Source organism: Phascolarctos cinereus, unplaced genomic scaffold, assembly GCF_003287225.1.
Source record: "Phascolarctos cinereus isolate Bilbo 61053 unplaced genomic scaffold, phaCin_HiC Scaffold_4;HRSCAF=312, whole genome shotgun sequence".
NCBI classification, from domain to species: Eukaryota; Metazoa; Chordata; class Mammalia; order Diprotodontia; family Phascolarctidae; genus Phascolarctos; species Phascolarctos cinereus.
Genome location: NW_027555847.1, coordinates 661409729 through 661431855, shown reverse-complemented (window position 1 = coordinate 661431855; position 22127 = coordinate 661409729). Strand labels below are relative to the sequence as shown.

The window sequence follows — 22127 nt, the reverse complement described above, 5'->3', positions numbered from 1 at the left end:
TATCTTATCCTAAAGGGAGTAGGAAAGCCGCCGAAGAATTTTCAGTAGGGAATAGCATGATCACATTCGAGTTGAGTTTTTAGTACAATCAAATTGACAGCCAAGTAGCTGATGAAATGGAAAGCTGAGAGGATGGGAGGAGAGGGAGTAATTAGGAGATTATTCATCCCAGCAAGAGAGTTTGTGTGAGTAGAGAGAGAGAGAAACAGATGAGAGAGATGCTGAGGAGGTGGAATCAGCAGGACTTGACAACTCATTGGATAGGGAAGATGATAGAAAGGAAGAGTCATTGTGAATCCAGCTGGCAGTGTGGTGGTATCCTAAATAAAAATAGCAAAATCTGGAGGAGAAATGATTTCAGGAGAAAATATGACAAGCTCTGTTTTTGATATGTGGGATTTTTAATACCTACTAAAGATGTAAGGAGTTAGTTAATGACGTAGTGCTCATATTCAGGAGATCGATTAACACGTATTAGATTCTATGAGCTGCTGACAAAAAAGAATTGTTTTTTCTATGCCCCACAAGAATACACATGTCTCGTATGCACTCCATTTTGAGTACACGGGAGCATCCAATTACTCAGATGGCCCCATCCAGGAGTAGGATGTTTGGTGAGGAGATAAGTCACTGGGTATCTTCGGGTTCAGGACTTAGGTGTTTTTTCTCATTTCAGTGAATTCCGTAGATTTTTCCAGTTCTTCAATCTTGGAGAGAAGAAAGAAGAGAAGGAAAGAGATGTTGAAAATGCCTCTGAAATCCTCCAATTTCCTCTAGGAGATTCAAGATAGGAATCATCTAGAGCTTAACATTATATCCAAATATCTCATATTTAGGACTATATTGCTAAATAGTACAGAGAAGTGAAATTTTATTTTTCTAGACCCCCTATTGTGATTGATGCTAACTAATTATGTTTTTATTTAGTGATTTCCATTAAGCATTTGGCCCACAGAGCAATTCTTATCTTGTAACTAATGCCATTAATTACATCCTACTCCCTCAAATCCAGGTTCTGCCCATTCCTATTCAACATCCTCAAGGCTAAAGGAGACCATGAAAACAGAGCCCATATGAGCCTCTTAGGGACCTGAGCCCAAGGCAGTAATGTGCTCAATGCCTGGGCAGCTGCCATACAATCATTGCCATCTCCTCCTAACCCAGCCCAGCCTGGGCATCAAAGCACAAAGGTGAGGATGGGGGAAGATACACACAAGCAAACCTGCCAATGCCAAACACAAAGATGATGAGTGCACTGGGTATAAGGGCTTTCAGATATCCCCTCACCATCACCCCCAACTTAAGAATGAGTCCACGGTCACTGAAATTTCTTTCCTAGAGAGTTAGAAGTACTTAAAAGCTGAAAGGGACACTGTATCAGTGACAGTGATCAGTGATCTCCTAAAGTGGGAGCAATTCTACCAAAAAGAGATTTCTAATATCACCATGTAGTCTTCTTGAGGGAGCAGCTGGGTGGTGCAATGCATAGAGCACCAGGTCTGCAGTCAGGAATATCTGAATTCAAATCTGTACTCAGACATTTACTAGCTGTGTGACAATGAGAAAGTCACTTTACCCTGTTTCCCTCAGTTTCCTCATCTGTAAAATGATCTGGAGAAGGAACTGGCTAGCCACTCCGGTATCTTTGCCAAGAAAACCCCAAATGGGGTCATAGTCAGACACGGCTGAAATGAATGAACAACAAAAACGGCAACAATCTCCTTGAGAGCCAGGAACTGTGTTACTGGACGTGTTGTTGGAGTAAACATTCCAGGACCTGAGCTGGATTGTGCCGTGCCATCTACACGATCCCTCTGAGTCTGCCTCTTGGCCAAGGCCACACACAATGAAATGGTGGGTCTGAGCTACAGGCTGTGCAGTTTCTCAGCTTGGGGACACAGTTCTTCAGAAACAGGAAGAGAAAGTAACCTCAGCTAAAGTTACTCTCTAGACCTGGTATCACTGAAGCGTTACTGTTTCTTTGCGCTTTGAAATGTGTCGTGGCTGAGTAGCCACACGAGATAGGACCCTGACTGTCAATAGAACTATAAGCAATGGCCGTAACTCACAGGCCGCTTCCAGGCCTCTCCCTGCCCCTCGCTGCATAGGCTTCATCTTCTCCTACACACTTCCCCATCCATCACTGTGGTAGAAGCGGCATCTGTTTTATGTATTCTGGCTTGGCTTCCCTTTAAGGGGGCAAAGAGGTCCTTCTCAGGATTTGGTTGGTTCAGGCGACCAGGACATCAACTACTGGTAAGGCTTCTGTGTTGCTCAAGGCATTAAAAAAATCTTGTGGTGCTCTCCTGTGGGAACTTGGCAGGCTGGAGAATTAGTGGAATTTCCATTGCCCTTTGGGAAGTCTTTCTGACCCATGATTGCAGAGTCCATTTGAATTTGCAGTTACTATAACTTTTACTCTTTTATCCTAAGCAATTTTTTTTTATTGTGGTCCACAATTGTTTCATTGTGTTGCAGTCCTCATTGGACTGGCCTGAGTTAGGCTCGGCCCAGAACAACCCCAGCAATCCAGAAACTTCCCAGCATCCAACTGCACTCAGTCACAGTCCTCCTCATCTGCTCCTAGGCAACGGCGAAAGCTGTGGAGAGAGTTTTCCCTCTGGCCCTGGGAAGCAAAACATCCCATCTACAAATATTCCATAACTCAGACCCACTGTTTCGTTGGCCAAGAGGCAAATCCAGAAGGAGAGTGTAGACGGCATTGCACAATCCAGCCCAGGTCCTGGAGCATTTACTCCAACAATGTATCTAGTAACATAACTCCTGACTCTCAAGGAAGACTACTTAGTGATATTAGAAATCTCTTTTTTGTAGCTGTGTCACCCTGGATGAGTCACTTAACCCCAATTGCCTAAAAAAATCTCTTTTTAGGAGAATTGTTCCCATTTTAAGAGATCTACATAGGGTGTCATTGATACAATGTCCCTTTCAGCTTTTGAGTCCTGCTTACTCTCTGGGAAAGAAATTTCAGTGACCTTTGACTCATTCTTAAGTTGAGAGTAATGGTGAGGGGATATCTGAAAGCCCTTATACTCTGTGCACTTATCTCTGTGTTTGGGCATTGGTTTGCTTGTGTGTATCTTCCCCTCCTCCTGCCCCTTGTGCCTTGATGCCCAAGCTGGTCTGGGTTAGAAGGAGATGGCAATGATTGTGTGGCAGCTGCCCAGGCATTGAACACATCATTGCCTTGGGCTCAGGCCCCTAAGCGGCTAACATAGGCTCTGTTTTCATGGAAGAGCATCCTGAGGAAGGATGAGCTCAAGGGTATGATGATCTAATAGGTTGAGGGAGTTAGCTTTCAATGCAAGGAATTTGGAAGAACAGATTTACCTCTGTTAATCCCCTCTAAACTTGTGCAAAGGCTCAGTTGAATTGGAAGCTTTGACCCAGGGTTGCCAGCATTTCTGGTTTGGGGCTTCAGACAGAGACCAGGAGCCTCATCCCTGACTCATCAGGACAACAACAAGCCAAGGGGTGAGGAGACCGAGTGAGATGCGGCTGGAGGTATTTGATCAGGAGAACAGTGCTAAGAAAGAGACAAGCTCTTACCACTTTGCTTTGAGTTGAACGAGCAGATACTATATCACTACTATCTGTCTCACTTATTTTCTGCATCCCCTTAAACCACTTCTTGTATTCTTCCTGGACCTGAAAATTTAGAGCAGAGAGATATGAACTTATGGCATCACAGGGCTTAGGTCTCAAAGAGTTCTTGGAGATCTCTTAGACCAGAAATTCTTCATCTTTTTTGTGCCATGGACTTCTAGCTAGAGGTAGCCGAGGGACAGAGCAGATAGAGTGTTGGACCTGGAGTCAGGAAGTACCAAGTTCAAATCTGCCTGCAAATGCTTTAGCTGTGTGACCCTGGGCAAGTCCCTAAACCTCTGTCTGCCTCAGTTTCCTCAATTGTAAATTGTGGATACTATTAGTAACTACCTCCTACAGTAGTTACAAAGATCAAATGAAATATTTCTTGCTCTAAATCACTATCGATTAGAGAAATGTAAATCAAAACAACTCTGAAGTACCACATCACACCTAGCAGATTGCTAACATGGCAAAACAGGAAAAAGATAAATGTTGGAGAAGATGTGGGGAAATTGGAACACTAATGTATTGGGATCACAATCACAGCTGAGAACTGATCCAACCATTCTGGAGAGCGATTTGGAACTATGCCCAAAGGGCTAAAAAATTGTGCATATTCTTTCACCCAGCAATACCACTTCTAGGTCCATATCCCAAAGAGATCATAAACGTGGGAAAAGAACCCACATGTACAAAAATATTTATAGCAGCTCTTTTTGTGGTGGCAAGAATTGGAAATTGAGGGGATGCCCATTAATTGGGGAATGGCTGAACAAGTTGTGGTATATGAATGTAATGGAATACTATTGTTCCATTAGAAATGATGAGCAGGTGGACTTCAGAAAAACCTGGAAAGACTTAAAGGAACTGATACTTAGTGAAGTGAGCAGAACCAGAAGAACATTGTACACAGTAACAGCCACAGTGTGAGATGACCAACTTTGATAGGCTTAGCTCTTCTCAGCAATGCAGGGAGCTAAGAAAACTCCAAAAGACTCATCACAGAAAATGCTAGCCACATCCAGAAAAAGAACTATGGAGTCTGAATGCAGATTGAAATACACTATTTGCTCTCCTTTTTTTGTTTGTTTGTTTCTTCTTTCCTCTCATTGGTTCTAATTCTTCTTTACAACATGACTAATGTGAAAATATGTTTAATATGAATGTATATGTAGAGCTTATATCAGATTGCATGCTGTCTTGGGGAAGGGGAGGAGAGAATGAGGGGGGAAATTTAGAATTCAAAATCATATGGAAGTGAATATTGAAAACTAAAAATAAAAAAGAATTAAAAAAAATTTTAATACTATTTGTAAAGTGTTTAGCACAGTGTCTGGCACACAGTAGGCACTTAGTAAATTATTGTTTCCTTTCCTTTCCTCCTTTCATGCGTCAGTCTAAGGAATCCTAGGGACCCCTTCTCAGAGTAGTGTTTTGAAATACACAAAATGAAAGGAAATCAACTGCATTGAAATGCAATTACCAAAATTTTTAAAACAAGTTCATAAACTCCAGCTTAAGAAGCCCTGATCTAGACTAAGCCTCACATCTTATGAAACAGGAAAGTGAGGCACAGAAAGGTACAGTGACTTGTATGAGATCACAAACGAATGAGTGAATTTTTAAAAACCCATGTATTATGTACTTATTATATGCCAAATACCATGTTGTATACTGGGGTTACACACTGCAAGGGCAAGAAGGGCCTGATCCTGAGGGAGAGAGAGATAGAGACAGAGACAAAGAGAAAGAGGGGGGGAGGGAGGAAGAGAGAGACAGAGAAACAGAGAGAGACAGAGACAGAGAAAGAGAGATAGAGACAGAGACAGAGAGACAGAGACAGAGAGAAACAGAGAGATTTTGGTCTGGTAAGTCCGAAGGATGTGAGTGGAACCATAGGGCAATTGAAAAATAAATCCTTCCCAGGCTGGGGTTGTTATTATTTCTCCCAGGCCTTAAGGAGGAGACCTCTGATTCAGACCCAAGTCTTCTGACTCTAACATTCAGGGGTCTGCTTATCACACCATGCTTCCTTTAGAGAACACTGAAGGATAGAGCATCAGCCCTGGATTCAGGAGGACCTGAGTTCAAATCCGGCCTCAGATATATAACACTAGCTGTGTGACCTTGGGCAAGTCAATTAACCCCATTGCCTAGCCACAAAATAAAGAGAGAGAACACTGAAAGAACTATAGGTTCTCATCTCTTCTCTTTTTTTGATTCCCTATGGTCAAACTGACAGGTTTTTAGCAAACTTTGCTTTCCTCATCTGTAAAATAGGACTTTATCCTAGCCCTTAAGCAAGTAGGTGCCATTTAGGTTCTGGTGTGGCTATTACTCTGTGATGGCCATTCTTTCGCCAATGTGACTTTGGAGCTGGATGAGAATACATTCCAACAGAATGGACTGCCTCAGGAGGGAGGGAGCTCCCTGCACTAAAGGCCCTGTAAGGCCCTGGTGTATGTGCTAGAGGAGCTTGCTGGCCAGGTGACAGGTTGCATGAGGTGACTTCCAACGTCCCCTCAAACTCCCAAACTCTGTGATTCTAGAGATACGTCAGCGCCATTTTGTTGACTTCCCCTGTGTGCAAGGGCAGGCAATGTACTGTATTCAAAGCCTGAGCACAAACATTTCAGACTACCCACTTTGACAAGAGCATCTTCTGTGCCCTCTGTTCTTCTGGGAAATCTGGGTTCGTTAAAGGAGGGATGCACTCAACTCTCTGCAACCTTAGTACATTTCAATGGTAGAAAACTGGGAACACGCAAACTGGGGGACACAGCAGGTGTCAGACACAGGGTCAGAAGAAGGCAGGAGCACCCCACCTCCAGGCACCCAGAAAGAAGAACAACCAACAAGGGTCTAGCAATGAGCCCAGGAAAATGAGGTGCCAACAACCAGAAAAGAAGGGGTTACCTATGGCTAGTGAGACAACTGATGAAGGGCGATTTACCTGGCGATTGAAGACACAGTATATCAGGAAGATGTACACTCCCTGCAGGGAATTGATGATGGTGAAGGTGTAGGCAATGACTGACCAGGCTGGCTCAGGTATAGAGTCAGTCAGGAGAAAGCTAAGACTCCAGGAGCAGCCCAGGATGAAGAACTGAGCGAGAGCCTTAAAGGTCAGGGTCCTGTTTGAAGAAATAAAATAAAATATAAGGAACTCGGTATGCCTCCAAACACCTTGGCAAGTCTTATCCCCTCTCCAGGCCTTGATCATAAAAATGAGCAGCTGAACCAGATGACATCTAAGGGCCCTTCAAGGACTAAATCTAGGATAACTTGTTTGTTACTAGAGCACAGATCTCCAACATGGGAGCTATACACCACAGGAGGCATATAAGATGATCAATGGGGGCACAGGAAGAAAATACAGACAGAGGCTTCCCTCCTCCCTCGAGACAAAAGCAATGACAGCAGGAGCCTGCCAGTTCTTGCTTCATCACCCTCCAAGAGTTGGGAAGTGGTAGCACCTTGGAGAAACGGGTGAGGTCAGTGAAGAAGGGCAGCCACATCCAACCAAGATCAAGAACGGCCACTAGAGTGGGCAGCTGGGTGGCGCAGTGGATAGAGCACCAACCCTGAAGTCAGGAGGACCTGAGTTCAAATCTGGCCTCAGACCAAATACTTGACACTTACTAGGTATGTGACCCTGGGCAAGTCACTTAACCCAATTGCCTTAAAAAAAAAAAAAGAATGGCCACTGGGGGAAAAGAAGATAAAAACAAAAGAATGCCCAGGGCTCCCACCTCACACTCAAGTGGCTAAATGAAGGGGTGAGGCCAAGTGAATGGGGCAGTCCTAGGGGTGCATTGGGTCTATTGGAGTGCCCCCTACTTCCTTTTTCCTTCCTTGGCTACATAATGAGAAGACTGGACTCATTGGAAAAGACTTTGACATTGGGAAAGACTGAAAGCAAAAAGGAAAAGAGGACAACAGAGGATGAGATGGATACATAATGTCATGGAAACCACAGACCCGAACTTGGACAGACTTTAAGCGATAGTGGAGGAGAGAAGAGCCTGGGCATGCTATGGTCCATGGGGTCATAAAGAGTTGGACATGACTAAATGACTCAGTAATAACAACAACAACAGCAACAACCACTTCCTCTAAACATTGGATGGTTGCCGTGGAAGGAACAGTCCAAGCAAGGGGATTGGGGCTGCAGAGGTCCGGCAAGAATCAGCCAGGAAGAGCAGAGCCTGGGAGGCATGGAAATGACAGACGTGGAGGCAGCAGCAGTAGCAGCAGGAGGGGCACATGGTCACGTGAATCAGATGATCACTAGGAGAAACTAGTCTAGGGTACTGACCAAGCAGTCAGCAAGCATTGTTTATATAGTAGTACCAAGTACTAGGGATGTAAAGACAAAAAATGAAAGGCACTTCCTTCAAGAAGCTTATGTATGAAGGACAAACAATAACAATTCTATGAGGTATATTATGTTCTATAATTGGTATATAGAAAATAAATACCAGATAATTTTAGAAGTGAGAAACTAGCAACCCAGGGGGAGGAATTAGATCAGGAAACACTTCACGTGGAAGCCTTAGCTAAGCCCTAACGAAAACTATTACAAATATATATGTGTATGTGTGTGTGTGTGTGTGTATATATATATATATATATATACACGCACACATACACATATACATACATATATACATATATATAATCATATATATACATATATATGCATATACATATATATATATACATATACATATATACTATATATATATATATATATATATATATATATATATGGATTATAAGAGATGGAAGTGAGAAGGAAGGGAGTACATTCTAGTCATGGGAAACTGCCAATGCAATAGTCAAGAGGTGGGAAATGAAGCATATGAGGAACAATAACATCTACTTAGCGGGGGCATAAAGTATATACAGGGGAGTAATCAAGCAGGAAAAGCAGGTTGGCTGCAGGTTGTGAAGAGCTTTCAAGGCCAAATAGAAACCTTCAAAGAAGAGACCAATGAATTGGCAAAGTATTCCCAAATGAAGATGATCTCTGATGAGGATGGATATCAAGATATTCAGAAAGAGGTAGAAGATGAAGATGGAAAATCACAGGGCTGGGTGGATTTCCATTCCCTGATGAGCTCTGCAGGTGACTCATTCTCAGTTTCACTTGGTAGGGGAAAATAAGTGGGACCCTGAAGCTTCATCTCCCAAACAACTCTGTGGCCTCCCTATGGGCTGTGAGTCATTTGGTCCATGACCTTCAAGGACTGCCTGTATCATTCCAGCTAAATGCGGTTGCTGAGTTAGTCCAGGCTCCCACTTCCTTAGGGCTTCCACTCCTCTAAGGCTCCAGCAGATGAAATCAAAGAACATAGAAGATGGCAAAGAATTGGAATGGTGACAAGACAGCCTTTGGGGCATGTCTGTGATACAATATCCTATGCTATCAATTGTCCAGTCCCTACAGATGAAGATGGGCTCTGGTCATATTCTTCAGAGGCTTGTCAGAAAAGAAGTGCCCTGTTTCAACCAGCTGGACCCTTTCAATGAAGAACGAAGTCTGCTGCTAAATATAGATGCTCCTACGAAAGAGGAAGACACACACATATCTCAGAACCCCAAACCCAAGAAAATCAGGAAGGTGGCTCAAGAGAAACATGTTCCTGTAAAACTCCATGATTAAAGAAAGAGTGTTTGGAATCTGCATAAACACCAAGTACATCCAAAAATGTTATGGAGAAAGGGCTTGAAGACAGCACCGCATGACTTCCTAATGAAAATAAATTATCTGGAGAATTGTGGTTACTTTATTACTGATAGAAATTATTATGATTCCTCAAAAGCAGGGAAAAGATTAATTGAATCAAGACCTGAATGCATCATGCACCAAGCAGTTTAATAAGGGAGACTTGGTACACAGAGGTGGGAGAAAGTCACTTGAATTCCATCCTACCCGAGGTAGATTAAAGGCATTGGCCAGAGGGAAAAGTCACGCTCATGGAGAGGAGAAGTGGGAAAGAATGGTTCTACCCAATCAAGAGGATGGGGGCAAGAAGAGGAAGAATTAACCACTAAAGACTAATATTGAGGGTATGTGCTTTTACTGATTGTATATCCAAAAAAAAGTTGAAGAACACTGGACTTGATGATTTCTAAAGTGCCCTCCAGCTCTGTTCTGTGAAATATGAAGATGCTTGGATCTGTAGTTCAAAAGCTGGCTAGGCTACTTAGTACTTGAGTTACTTAGGGCAATTAACTTCTCTCTGGGCCTCAGTTTTCCAATACAAAATGAGAAGGTTGGATGTCAAAGATCTTTTCCAGTTCTAAATCCAGTTCAGTGAAAATGGAGTTAGAATTTCTCTCAGTGGTTTTATATAAAAATACATTAGACAGGCATAAAAATATTTCCTGAATTTCCCCTCCACTCTTCCATCTTATAGCCCAGGGAGACCCACACCAGAATTTCTCCAAGTTTTTATAAATATAATTCCCCCAGCAGTGTATCATGAGCTTAAGTCATAGGGCCCTTCTCATTTGGGTATCTTCTCACCTTGTGTTTTGGATGGTGGACACATCTTTGTTGAGGGAGGACAGTCTTTCTCTCAAAATCCACAGGATTATCAAATAAAAGACAAAATTAAACTGGAAAATGAACAAACCACAAAATGTTAATGTGAGGGTTATTATCTTTAGTTTTTGCTGTTTGATGGAAATAGAGTGCTTCACAGCAACAGCAATGTTGTTCAGTGATCAACTGTGATAGACTTAGCTCTTCTCAGCAACACAACAATTCAAGACAATTCCAAAAGACTCATGATGGAAAATGCTATCCCCTTCCAGAGAGAGAACTGATGGTTGCTTGAATGCAGATCAAAACATATTACTTTTCATTTTATTTTTGGTTTTTTGTTCTTTCTTTCTTATTGTTCTTCCCTTTTGTTCTGATTCTTTTTTTCACAACATGACTAATACAGAAATACGTTTGACATGACTATGCATGAATAACCTATATCAGATTGCTTGCTGTCTTGAGGAGGGAGGAGGGGGGGAAGGGAGGAAAGGAGAAAAATTTGGAACTCAAAATTTTATAAAAAATGAATGTTGAAAACTATCTTTACATGTACTTGTAAAAATGAAAATCCTGTTTAAAAAGAAAAAAGAAAAGAAAGAGAGTGATTCAGAGGCAAGTGACCTGGGATTGAGGTGTGCTGGAACCAGTTCATCCTGCTTTGTAAAACTAGATAGCTAAATGTTCAGTGCGAGCATTTACACATTGGAAATCAGCAAAAGCTACAAATCAGGGCTTGATTTTATATTTTATTGATCGTCTGGACTTTAAAAAGTGATTAATATCAATAATACAGGTTAACTTTTAAAAATTCTTTTTATTCATTTTGTTAGGTATTTCCCAATTGCACTGTAAAAAATATTTTACAATCTTTTTTTAAATTCTGAGTTCTAAATTCTCTCTCCCTCCTGACCCTCCACTCTCCTTGAGAAGGCAAGCAATTTGATTTCAATTATACATGTGAGTCATGTAAAACATATTTCCCTCTTAGACATGTATGCAAATTAAACTAAAAGTGTATTGTGTTTTAGCTCATTCTCAGCAATACAACAATCCAAGACAATTCCAAAGGACTCATGATGAAACTTGCCACTCCAGAGAAAGAACTGATGGAGTATGAATGCAGATCAAAGCATACTACTTTTCATTTTCTTTAATTTTTTCATGTTTTTTTTCTTTTGGTCTGTTTCTTCTTTCACAACATGACTAACATGGAAATATGTTTTACACAATTGCCCATATAGAACCCACATCAAATTGCTTGCTGTCTTGGGGAAGAGAAGGTGAAAGTGGAAGGGAGAAAAATTGGAGTTCAAAATTTTTAAAAAAATGTTAAAAATTGTCTGAGGGCAGCTAGGTGGCCTCAAAAACTTGAAGGCCTGATTGCCTCAAAAAATTGAAAAAAAAAAAGACAAAAAAAATTATCTTTACATGTAATTGGTAAATACAAACGGGCAGCTAGGTGGTGCAGTGAGTAGAGCTCTGGCCTTGGAGTCAAGAGGACCTGAGTTCAAATCCGGCTTCAGACACTTAACACTTACTAGCTGTGTGACCCTGAACAAGTCACTTAACCACAATTGCCAAAGCAAAAAGACAAAAAAAGGAAAAAAGAAATTTGGTCAAAAATAAATACTATTTTTTAAGTGTGTTGTACATACTTTTATTTTTAGACAAAGAGAACCAGCTGTTAAACAGCTCCCAATATACTCCTCCTAGAAGGAAATCTCATCTCTGATATTCACTACCTGTGTGACCTTGAACAGATTACCTGTTCTCTCTTAGACTCACTTGCCACCCATAAAATGCCTACCACAGACTGGTGGTTCTAAGGCCAGTGAATGCACTCTAAGCACTATACAAGTGTGAGGGATGATCATTATTTCCATTCCCTTTTTCAACAGGAGGAACTGTTAACACCTTCTATCTTGCTCCACTGTTTTTTTCTTAAGTGGAAGGAATATATAGTGTGTGATATTCTAGACACCTCCTGCAAGTGGACAAGAAGGAGCACAATTAGAACACAACAGACAGTGACTACCAGGAAAAAAAAAGGTACCCAGAAATGACCAGGGCTTTCAAATGACAAGACAGGGAATGCTTTTATCCGATATAAATCGCCTCGAGTCAGGTTCATAAGCATTTATGAAGTGCCTCCATGTACCAAGCACTGTGCTAAGCACCAGCAATATGAAGAAAGGCAAAAACAGTCCTTACCCACCAAGAGATCCTATTCTAATAGGGGAGAGAACAGGCAGGCAACCACATACCAAAAAAGAAGTCTATAGGAGAAGCTGCAGAAACTCTTGGAGGAAAAGCACTAACTAACATTAAGGAGGATCATATAAACAATATAAACCATATAAACAATATAAACCATATAAACAAGGGAAAGGCAATCAGACCAGTTCAAGAGGAAGTGGGGTCATGTTGGGATGGGAAGGACCTTGGATTTGAAGTCATAAGGTTTTCATCCTGGTTCTTCTACTTTCTTGACTTTGTGCAAGTCATTTAACTTCTCTGGGCCTCAGTTTTCTCATCTATTAAATGGGGGCAAAGGGAGGAAGACTGTCATTGTTATTGCTCAATCATGTCTGACCCCGTTTGAGGTTCTCTTGCTAAAGGTACTGGAGTGGTTTTGCCATTTCCTTCTCTTCCTCATTTTATGGATGAGGAAACTGAGGAAAGCTGGGTTAAATGACTTGCCCAGGGTCACAGAGGTAATAACTGTGTTAGGCCAGATTTGAACTCATGAAGATGAGTCTTCCTGATTCCACTTTGCCACCTAACTACCCAGCTAGGAGGTAGACTACATGATCTTTAAGGTCCCTTTCAGCTCTACAACTATAATCCTACAAAGGTCTCCTTCAACGTTTTATTGTGGAATGAAGGTAACCCTGATTCTCAAAGAAGGCATCAGCGGAATACAAGTTTCAGATACATCCTACAAGCCTAGCACTGAACCACTGCCCTGTTGTCTCTCAGGACCAACTTAGTTAATTTGGGAAAAGCTCATCACCAAAGTGAGGAGATACTGGGATACTTTGGAGTCAACATCAATAAAAGAGAACACCCCACCCAGATAGAATTATGGGTCTAGGCAATAGGCACCGCATCCTCTATACATGCATATCTTGACCTGTTGGATCATGCCATAAAGTCTACAGAAGGGATGTTACAGGAAAAACCTCAGGGGATGTATTCCAAGCCTCTTTCTCAAAGCAAGCGAATTGTTAATGTCTCTTTACAAAGACTTGTTAATCATATGTTTTTTAAGGCGCTCATGATTCCAGGGGAGGCAGATGCTTTGGTCAAAATGTTAGACTGGAACAGGTCAGAGGATCACAGGTTTAGAGTTGGCAGGCAGCTCAGTGGTCACCTAGCCCAATCCACTCAGAGGAAGAAACCGAAGTCAACACTGGTGAAGTGGTTTATGTCTGCCAAGGTCACCCAGGAGTTCCAAGCATCCTAAAATGACACATCTAGAAGTGGAAGGCTCAAAAGCCACCTAGTCTAACTCTCTCATTTCACAAATGAAGGAATTGAGGCCCAACGTGGTTAAGTGACTTGTCCATGGTCATACATGTAAGCGTCAGAGACAGGATTTGAATAATGGAGCCAAGATCGAACCTCAGCTTTTCCGACTCCCGATCGAAAGGGCTTTCTGCTGTATCACACTGCCTCTTGTTGTGCTATTAAAGCTTGTAGAAAGTTAAAATGGCATGATTTTGGACTGTTGACTAGTCTTTTTTTCAAAGGCTAAGGCAAGGAATTCCATATACCCACCAAAATTATGGCAATCACTGGTCCAACAAAGCTCCAGATAAACCCTCTTTTCAGGGTGAGCCAGCAGCTAGGAAGAGGAAGAAATAAAGTTTACTTAGGAACAGACACAGAAAATGAAAGAAAAGAAACCCTCACTCTCTCAGGTGACTGAAATATAGATCCAATTTTTATTGATAGTGTAGCCCTGAGACTATCTTTGCATTAGCTTTTACATCTGTCCTTAGGTCAGTTTGCCCTCTCCCCAGATAACACCACCCCAGTTCAGGCCTTTGAGTGACTCACCTAGACCATTTCAATAGCTTCTTAACCAGGGTCTCTTCTTGGGGTCTGTTCCCTTTCCAATTCATCATTCACAAAAGTGATCCTGCAATCATCCTAATGTACTGTTCTTATCAGTCTCGATTCTATATATAAAACCCCACAACGTTCCCCTTTGTCTACCGAATAAAGTATAAACCCCTAATTCTGGTATCTAAAGTTCCCAAGTACCTAGCTCCAACCTGCCTTTCCAGCCTTATCTCAAATCCTTTCTCCTCACAAGTACTACACTCCAAATTGGGCTATTTACTCTTCAATTTTCTCATCCTGTCCTTTGCAGTCTCTTTGCCTTTGGACACTGTATGTCAGGCCAAGAATGGGATCTTCACTTCAACTCTTTCAGTTACAATCTCTCTCCCCAAGACACAACTTGGGAGTTACCTCTCCACGAAACTTTCTCACATCTCTTTAGGTGAGAGTGATGTCTTCTCCCTCACATTTCTCATAACACTTAGTCTGATTCTCCCCCTTTGTGTTCAGAACAAGTATTTCCAAGCCTTGTGGAAGCGACTGGAATACAAGTTCAGTGAGGCAGAGGGAAGCTAAGAAAGGCATATGGCTATCTATTCCACAAAATCTTTGAGTTGGTGTTCCTTCCTTTGCCTTCGAAGAGAATTTCTTATATAAGTTTCATTGATTTCAGATAGAAAAAGAAATTCCTATCCATATTCCATTTGGAGTTTTCCTTCCAAGTGACAGAATTTGAGCAGATATTCCATGGGCACTGTAGCTATAGATGTGCAAGACAGAGCACAGCAAACACCAGAATTGCTTCTGGAGAAGTTTGGGAGAGGGTAAGTGAATGACCTGAGACCTGGAGAACAAGAAGGAATGGGAGAAATCGAGAAAAGGCTATATTGGATTCAACACTGATGAGACTGGCCACACCATGAACCACAGCATTGATGAGATCACCTAGTGCCAATTCTCTTTTCCCCTGCTTTGTGTTGTCTCAGAATGGTTGTCAGGGAATTTTCATCAAGTCTCAAAGCTCAGAGGAGGTGAGGAATAAAAGACTTTGATCCTGCTAGAGTTAACCCTTATGATTGCTGCCCAAAAGTGCTTTACATCCTGTTTGTTAAGCTAGCCTCAAGAGTTCCTGTACTGTATTTCAAAAACTACATGGCCATAAAACACACACACACACACACACACACACACACACACACACACACAACAAGAATTGTCGACTCCTTCAAGAGGACTTAGTTATGAATGAAAAGGAGAGTTTCCAAATCAGGGAAATGGGACTTGAAACAGAAGAGAAGAGATTTTTTTATTTGGGGCAATTTAGAATATATTCTAGGTCATATTCCTAGATCTATATACAACCCGGGACTTGCTGTAGCTGCCTGGAGATGGAGGGCTCAGGCCAGTAAGAGGGAACAGTAGATGACTGGTGTGTAATCACAGCACCATCTTGTAGGCAATGATGGAATTGGGAAAAAATGCACAAGTGTAGTCACTGGGTGGGTGGCCTCTAAATCAATGCCAAGTGTTGGCCACAATATACATTATACTCCTTTCTGGCTAATTAATTAATTGCATAGTAGTCTACTGATCTCTACAGAATGCAGAAAATAAGGGAATGAGCCAGGGTATGAGTGAGAATTATTCTGGTAGCAATTTGACACTTAGCCCACCCAACCTGTCACATATTATCACATTCTGCCTAAAATACTTGCTTCTGAGTATCTCTTATTTCTCCTCCCCAACTACATTAAACTCCATAATTGTCATTCTCATTTTTACATTGTGCCTAACACTGTGTTTTGCATGTGGTAGGTGTTAAGTAAAACTTTAATTTTAATTTCAATTTTATTCCTCAGCTTTTGGCTTGGCTTCTCTGAATTACAAATGCTTGTATGAAAAGTGGAGGCCTTGCACATCATCTTGGGGTGGGGGGACGGGCAAGATGGGGAGAAAATTTAGAACTAAAAATCTTGTGGAAGTGAATGTTGAAAACTAAAAATAAAAAAATTTTTAAAAAGAATTGAAAAGTGGAGGCCATAGGCAGCCACCATGTTGCCATAATGCTTAGGGTCAAGAAAGGCTGATACGGGAAAGAATTCTCTGAACTATACCTAGGAAAAGCCTGTAGCATATGTGGACTCCCTAGAATGGCAGTGGGACCTAGCATAGTCCTTGATAGCAGGAGGCATACATTTTCAAAAGGATAGGGAATCTTGAAAGTCATAAAAATCCTGGCTCGTGGAAGAAAGGTCTTGAATTGTGAAAAATGAATTGGGAAACATGAAAAAAAGACTGAATTTTAGAACACAAATTGGGTTTGTAAGTCATTCCACTGGGGAAACGCTATGACCTACTTACTGCTTAACAGTCCCATAGCCCTGGGGGTCAGTTCCTGCCGACACAGCCACAATCACAGCTGGGATCCCATAGCCAAAAAGGTACATGAATCTCTTCTTGAACTGGCTTGCACTGGTATAATTGGCAACTTTGAGGTTCCTGACAGTGAGGAAAAGGTGCAGCCCTTCCAGGAACATCCAGGTGAAGGCGGCCAGGTATAGGTAATGCAACCCTACAGCAATGACGGAACACAGGACCTAGGGATGAGGGGTAATAGAAAAGATGGAGATATTTGGTGGGTGCACGAAGGATAACATCCGCATGGGCTCACAAGGGTTGCCTCAGAGCAATGCAATGGGAGAATAACATCCAATCCTGTAGGTCTTTTGGAGCATTCTACTAAGAGTCATGAAATTCTAGACTAAAAAGAGGCCTTTTGTGAGATTGCCTCATTCCTGCCCTAAACCATCCAAGAGCATGAGAAATATACTTGCTTTGTGAAAACAGAAAAGAGAATTCCAAACCGCCCCCATTGGAAAAAGCCAATGAACCTCATTTTGTGCAATTTATTTCCTCTGTAAAAGTTTCATGTAACTTCTACCTCATGTGCCGTTTGGTTTACGCCAATGAGGAAGAGGAGATCAGCCAGAAAGAGGCACAGGGAGAGCTGCAGGTGGAGGAAGGTGCTGGTGCCCTGGATGGCTTGACACAGGAGGAAGGTGAGGGCAGCCAGAAAGAGACACAGCAGGGAGAGGCTCAGTCCCACATAAGTGATCACTGTCAGCACACCGTCCTCCACCTATGGCCCAACAATGGAGAAATTGAAGTCAAGGTTTTGAAATAAATAGAAACAACTAGAAATTAGAAATGGGAGTAACTAGAAATGCACAAAATTTTCTAATATGAGGCAGAATGGGATAAGTAAGGGCTGGCAAAAGTAGAGGGCAAGATGAGGTTTCCTGGCAATGCCCAGATCCAAATGGGGTACAAGAACCGGGATACCTGGCCTGTGAAAGCCATCAAGAGAGCAAAGGTGGACAGGTGGCTGCAGTTGCAGCTGGTGTGAGTGTCATTGGTTTTCAGCAGGTAACAGCCTTCTGTGGACCAGCTGGCCCCCTCATGGGTGCTCTTCCAGTAGACACAGAGGAACTGCTGGCCTCGGCGGTAACCTTCCTGGGAAAGAAGAGCTTTTTCATCTTTACTCATGATAATTTCTTGAATACCATTAACAAAGGCCTAAGAGGCAGCTAGCTGGTTTAGTGGAAGAGTACTGGCTCTGAAGTCAGGAAGCCTTGAGTTCAAATCCAGCCTCAGACACTAGCTGTGTGACCTTGAGCAAGTCACTTAACCCTGATTGTCTTCCAATCAAAAGAAAAAGGAAAAGAAAGACAAACAAAACAAGCATAACTGGGAAAGAAAACTCTCTTGTAAGAAGTCAGGCCCCATCTACTGTCACTCTGTAAGTCACTAATAGGGCCCAGGAACACGTTTGTGAGTCCTGCTTTAGGGATCATGGACAAGGGGGTAGAGTAAAAAGGATATTGCCATTTGGAATGAAGTTCAAGTAATCAACTAACAAACATGTATTAAGCACGTACTGCCATGTTTGAGGCCCCAGGAAGCACAACGAATGAACCGATCCCTATACAGAGCTCTGAGCTCCAATCATCGGACTGCCTGTCACCTCAGCTGGTTCCATTCTTCCCTCAGAGCTGCAGTCTCCCTCGTATAAAATGACGAGGTTGAACAAGATGATCTCTAAGGTCCTCCCTGGCTCTATATTCACACCCACAGGCCTTGAGAATCATGGCTTTCACTCACCTGAAGATGCTGAAAAGTCAGGATAGCAGAGCTGGTGAGGGTGCTGTCTTGTAAGCGTCCAGTGGTACCACTCACTACCCTGGAGTTCATGAAAATACTGTCCATCTTCTGCAAATGCCTCTCCTCCTCAAAGAAAGATCCATTGATGATGTTCCCCAGGGTAGAATAAGAGAGAAAAGCCACAGCACTTTGACCTGAGAAGAACAAATCAGAGCAAGGACTTCAACTCCCATTGGTCTCCTTGACTGGTGACCAACTACAGCTGCTGGCGGTGGGTATGGAGAAGGGATGGAGGAAGGACTCCGCCAGGGCTGCATCTGTGGGGGATGAGTCTCACCTAAACTATTCACTAGCCTAGCTGTCTGCCTCCACTGCATTTTAGGACCTCAGTCTGTCCCCTCAGAGACAATTTATAACAGCTGGTGAAAATGAGGACTGGGCTGGGGTCAAGGGGAAGGAGAGTGAGGCCTAGAGACCCTGAAGTAGATCCAGTGTGGGAGAACATGCAGCCAGTCAAGATGGGGTTGTGTTGTGTTGGTTGGCTTTGTTTTTAAAGGGAGCTTGCAACCAGCACACCAGCCCAGAAAGTAACTGAAGATCATGAAAACCTTGTCATGGCGACCGTTTGACTAAAGCTTGTAGGTTTTCAACTTGACCTAAAACCAAAGATGAAGAGGCGGGAAGAGAAACATATACTGACAAGTTCTGATGCTCATTTTCTTCCCCATCTCCTTGACTTTCTTTACAGTCTGCATGTCTGTCTGTGTCTCTGTTTCTCTTGGTCTCTGTCTCTCCTGTCTCCCTCCCTCCCTTCTCTCCTCTCTCTCTCTCTCTCTCTTCTCTGCTCTGTCTCTTTCCTGTGTTTCTCTCCTCTCTCCCCTCCCCTTCTCTCCCCTCCTCTTCTCTTCTCTCTCTCTGTCTCTTTGTCTCCCTCTCTCTCCCTCTCTCTCTCTTTCTCCTCTTCTCTATCTCTTTCCTCTTCTCTGTCTCTTTCCTGTGTTTCTCTCCTCTCTCCCCTCCCTCCCCCCCTCCCCTCCCTTCCTCTCCCCTCCTCTTCTCTTCTCTTCTCTTCTCTTCTCTTCTCTTCTCTTCTCTTCTCTTCTCTTCTCTTCTCTTCTCTTCTCTTCTCTTCTTTCTCTTCTCTTCTCTCTCTCTGTCTCTCTCTCTGTCTCTCTCTCTCTCTCTCTCTCTCTCTCTCTCTCTCTCTCTCTCTCTCCATCCTTCTCTCTTTCTCCTTCTCACACACACACACACACACACACATACACACACACACATCACACAAACACACCACTCCAAATTTCCTATTGAATTCCTTCCCATCCTCTGAAGCCCAACTAAAATTTATCTCCTCCAAAAAGCTTTCCCCAATCTATTCTGTTCCCAAATCCTCTTCCTTCTTAGACCTCACAAAGCAGGTTGGTTCACACCTTTGCTGTGTATTTACTCTGTGTGTATGTGTGTATGTGCACATGCACTCATGTGTGTGTGTGTCTGTGAGAGAGAGAAAGAGAGAGAGAGAGAGAGAGAGAGAGAGAGAGAGAGAGAGAGAGAGAGAGAGAGAGAGAGAGAGAGAGAGAGAGCCAACAAGAATTGTGTAAATGCTTACTTTGTACTGGACACTGTGGTAAGCATAGTGGGATATAAAGTGAAAAACAAGTCCCTGCCTTCAGGGCACTCACAGTTTAATGTGGGAGGGGGGAGGCAACAGGCAAATAACTTTGTACGTAAAGACATATACAATGTACATGGCAGGCAATTTTGGAAGGAAGTTCTTGCCTAAAAGGAGGAGAGGCTGGGCTCAAGAAAAACTTCAAGCAGAATGGATCTTGAAGGAAACTATAGAAGCAGGAGATGGAAATGAGGAGAGAGAGCATTTCAATCAGGAGATGTAATGTCCTGTAAAAGGAGCAGGAAGTCACACTGACCTGCACATGGGTCTTTTTCCCCTCACAGACTGGATGGCCCTGACTTTCCCCCCTTCCCTACTAGAAGCTCTCTGAGGGCAGGGGCATGACTTCTCTAAGCTTCGTGTCTCCCCTAGCACTGGTCACAGGATCCTCCATGTAGGAGGCACTGAACAAAGGCTTGTTGAACCAGACTGATGAGTGCCCACTACAGCATGCTCAAAACTCCACTGATGTTTGACCCACTGGGGCACAGCTAAAGCATTAGCAGCCACAAGACATCACTTTTTTTCCAAATCTTCCTAGATTCTTTTTTTTTAGTCAATCAAACTGAAAACACAGGTAGAAAAGTTCCAGAAAGTGAAAATGGCTCATGCGTACACACAGAGACACAAACATACTCATACTCATACACTTACATACATACACACTCAGACATTAACCCTCACACACAGAGATACAGACTCACCTGCTAACACACAGGCACACACACTCTCACAGACACACTGACACACACTAATACAGACATATGCAGACACACATTCACACTCATACACACTCACATACAGACATTAATACTCACACAGAGATACAGACTCACACTAACACACAGACACTCTCACAATCATACACACACACTCATACACACTCACACACAGACATTAACACACAGACACTCTCACAATCATACACACACACTCATACACACTCACACACAGACATTAACACACTCAGAAATACAGACTCACACTAACACACAGACACTCTCACACTCATACACACATACTCACACTCATACACACACACAGACATTAACACTCACACAGAGATACAGACTCACACTAATACACAGACACACTCACACTCATACACATGCACACATATGCATACAAATAGAAACAAAGAGAGAAATGGGAGTAGGGGTCGGTGACAAGAAACAATAAAGTGGCAGATAGAAAGAGACTCTCCATTTTGCCCAACCATGCTTTCATTCCATTATTTCTTGGTACCATATCTGGAATACATGTTTTAATGTAAAAAGCTCTGGTCAAATGATTCTTCTCCTTCTCTAGCTTAGGAAGGGGCTGTGGTACTTCTGAAAAGCCTGGACGATAGAGAGCATTAAACTACGTCATCTACAATAAGGTTATTCTCTTTGTAAAATATTTCATGGATGTCAATGTTTAAAGCCTATAGCAAAATCTCTGGTGGCAAAAGGGCCTGGATCAGAAAGGCAGAATCAAAAACAGAATGACCAGGGATCGCTAAGGGGAAATCCTCTCCTCTTCCCCCATCCCCTACAACTACTATGGATGACAAGGTATAAAACAAGTGGGTTCTGTCCAAGGTGGATTTTAGGGACCACACATCTGGGGGCCCCACAGCCCTGGAGAGTCCCAGGCCCAGTGACTGAGGGACAAGGCCAATCCCACTGTATTGCCAACATTTGACTACAGTGAGGGTGCCCTCATGATAGGCCAATTCTGAGTGTGCTGTCCCCACCCACCTTTGGTGCTTTTTCTGACGACTTCAGTACAATGGATGGTCATGGTGTCTTCTCCAGCCTTCAGTGTGAAAATCCTCTCAGAGCAGTTATTGTCTGGAATAACTCGTCTGTCAGTAACTGGTGACAACAGCCCCCCAAGAAAGAAAGTGAGTCTCTACAGGAAGCATGAAGTCTCTGAGTCAAAAGGGACTGCAGAGTTCATCCCACCCAATCCTTATTGAAATTATGAGGCCCTTCCACAGTGCCCCTGACAAAGGGGCCTCTGGTGTTAACTTGTTTAAGTCTTTACTTCTTTATGGGACCAGACTCATTTCCTCTT

The 22127-nt window shown here is 42.8% G+C and overlaps 1 protein-coding gene across 2 annotated transcripts in view; it reads right to left on the bottom strand.

Annotated features, from left to right (window-relative positions):
• Positions 1 to 380: 380 nt before the first annotated feature.
• Positions 381 to 22127, bottom strand: part of LOC110203429 (putative adhesion G protein-coupled receptor E4P) — a 43106-nt gene continuing 21359 nt past the window's right edge. For both annotated transcript variants that reach the window (XM_078153953.1, XM_078153954.1), the window contains 10 exons: positions 21809 to 21925; positions 18395 to 18588; positions 17576 to 17746; positions 17175 to 17372; positions 16595 to 16830; positions 13946 to 14012; positions 10145 to 10236; positions 6563 to 6743; positions 3571 to 3669; positions 381 to 707 (listed from right to left, as the gene is read on the bottom strand). In XM_078153953.1, the coding sequence (XP_078010079.1) occupies positions 654 to 707; positions 3571 to 3669; positions 6563 to 6743; positions 10145 to 10236; positions 13946 to 14012; positions 16595 to 16830; positions 17175 to 17372; positions 17576 to 17746; positions 18395 to 18588; positions 21809 to 21925 (1409 nt within the window). In that variant the 3' untranslated portion in view covers positions 381 to 653. The remainder of the gene's footprint in view (positions 708 to 3570; positions 3670 to 6562; positions 6744 to 10144; positions 10237 to 13945; positions 14013 to 16594; positions 16831 to 17174; positions 17373 to 17575; positions 17747 to 18394; positions 18589 to 21808; positions 21926 to 22127) is intronic.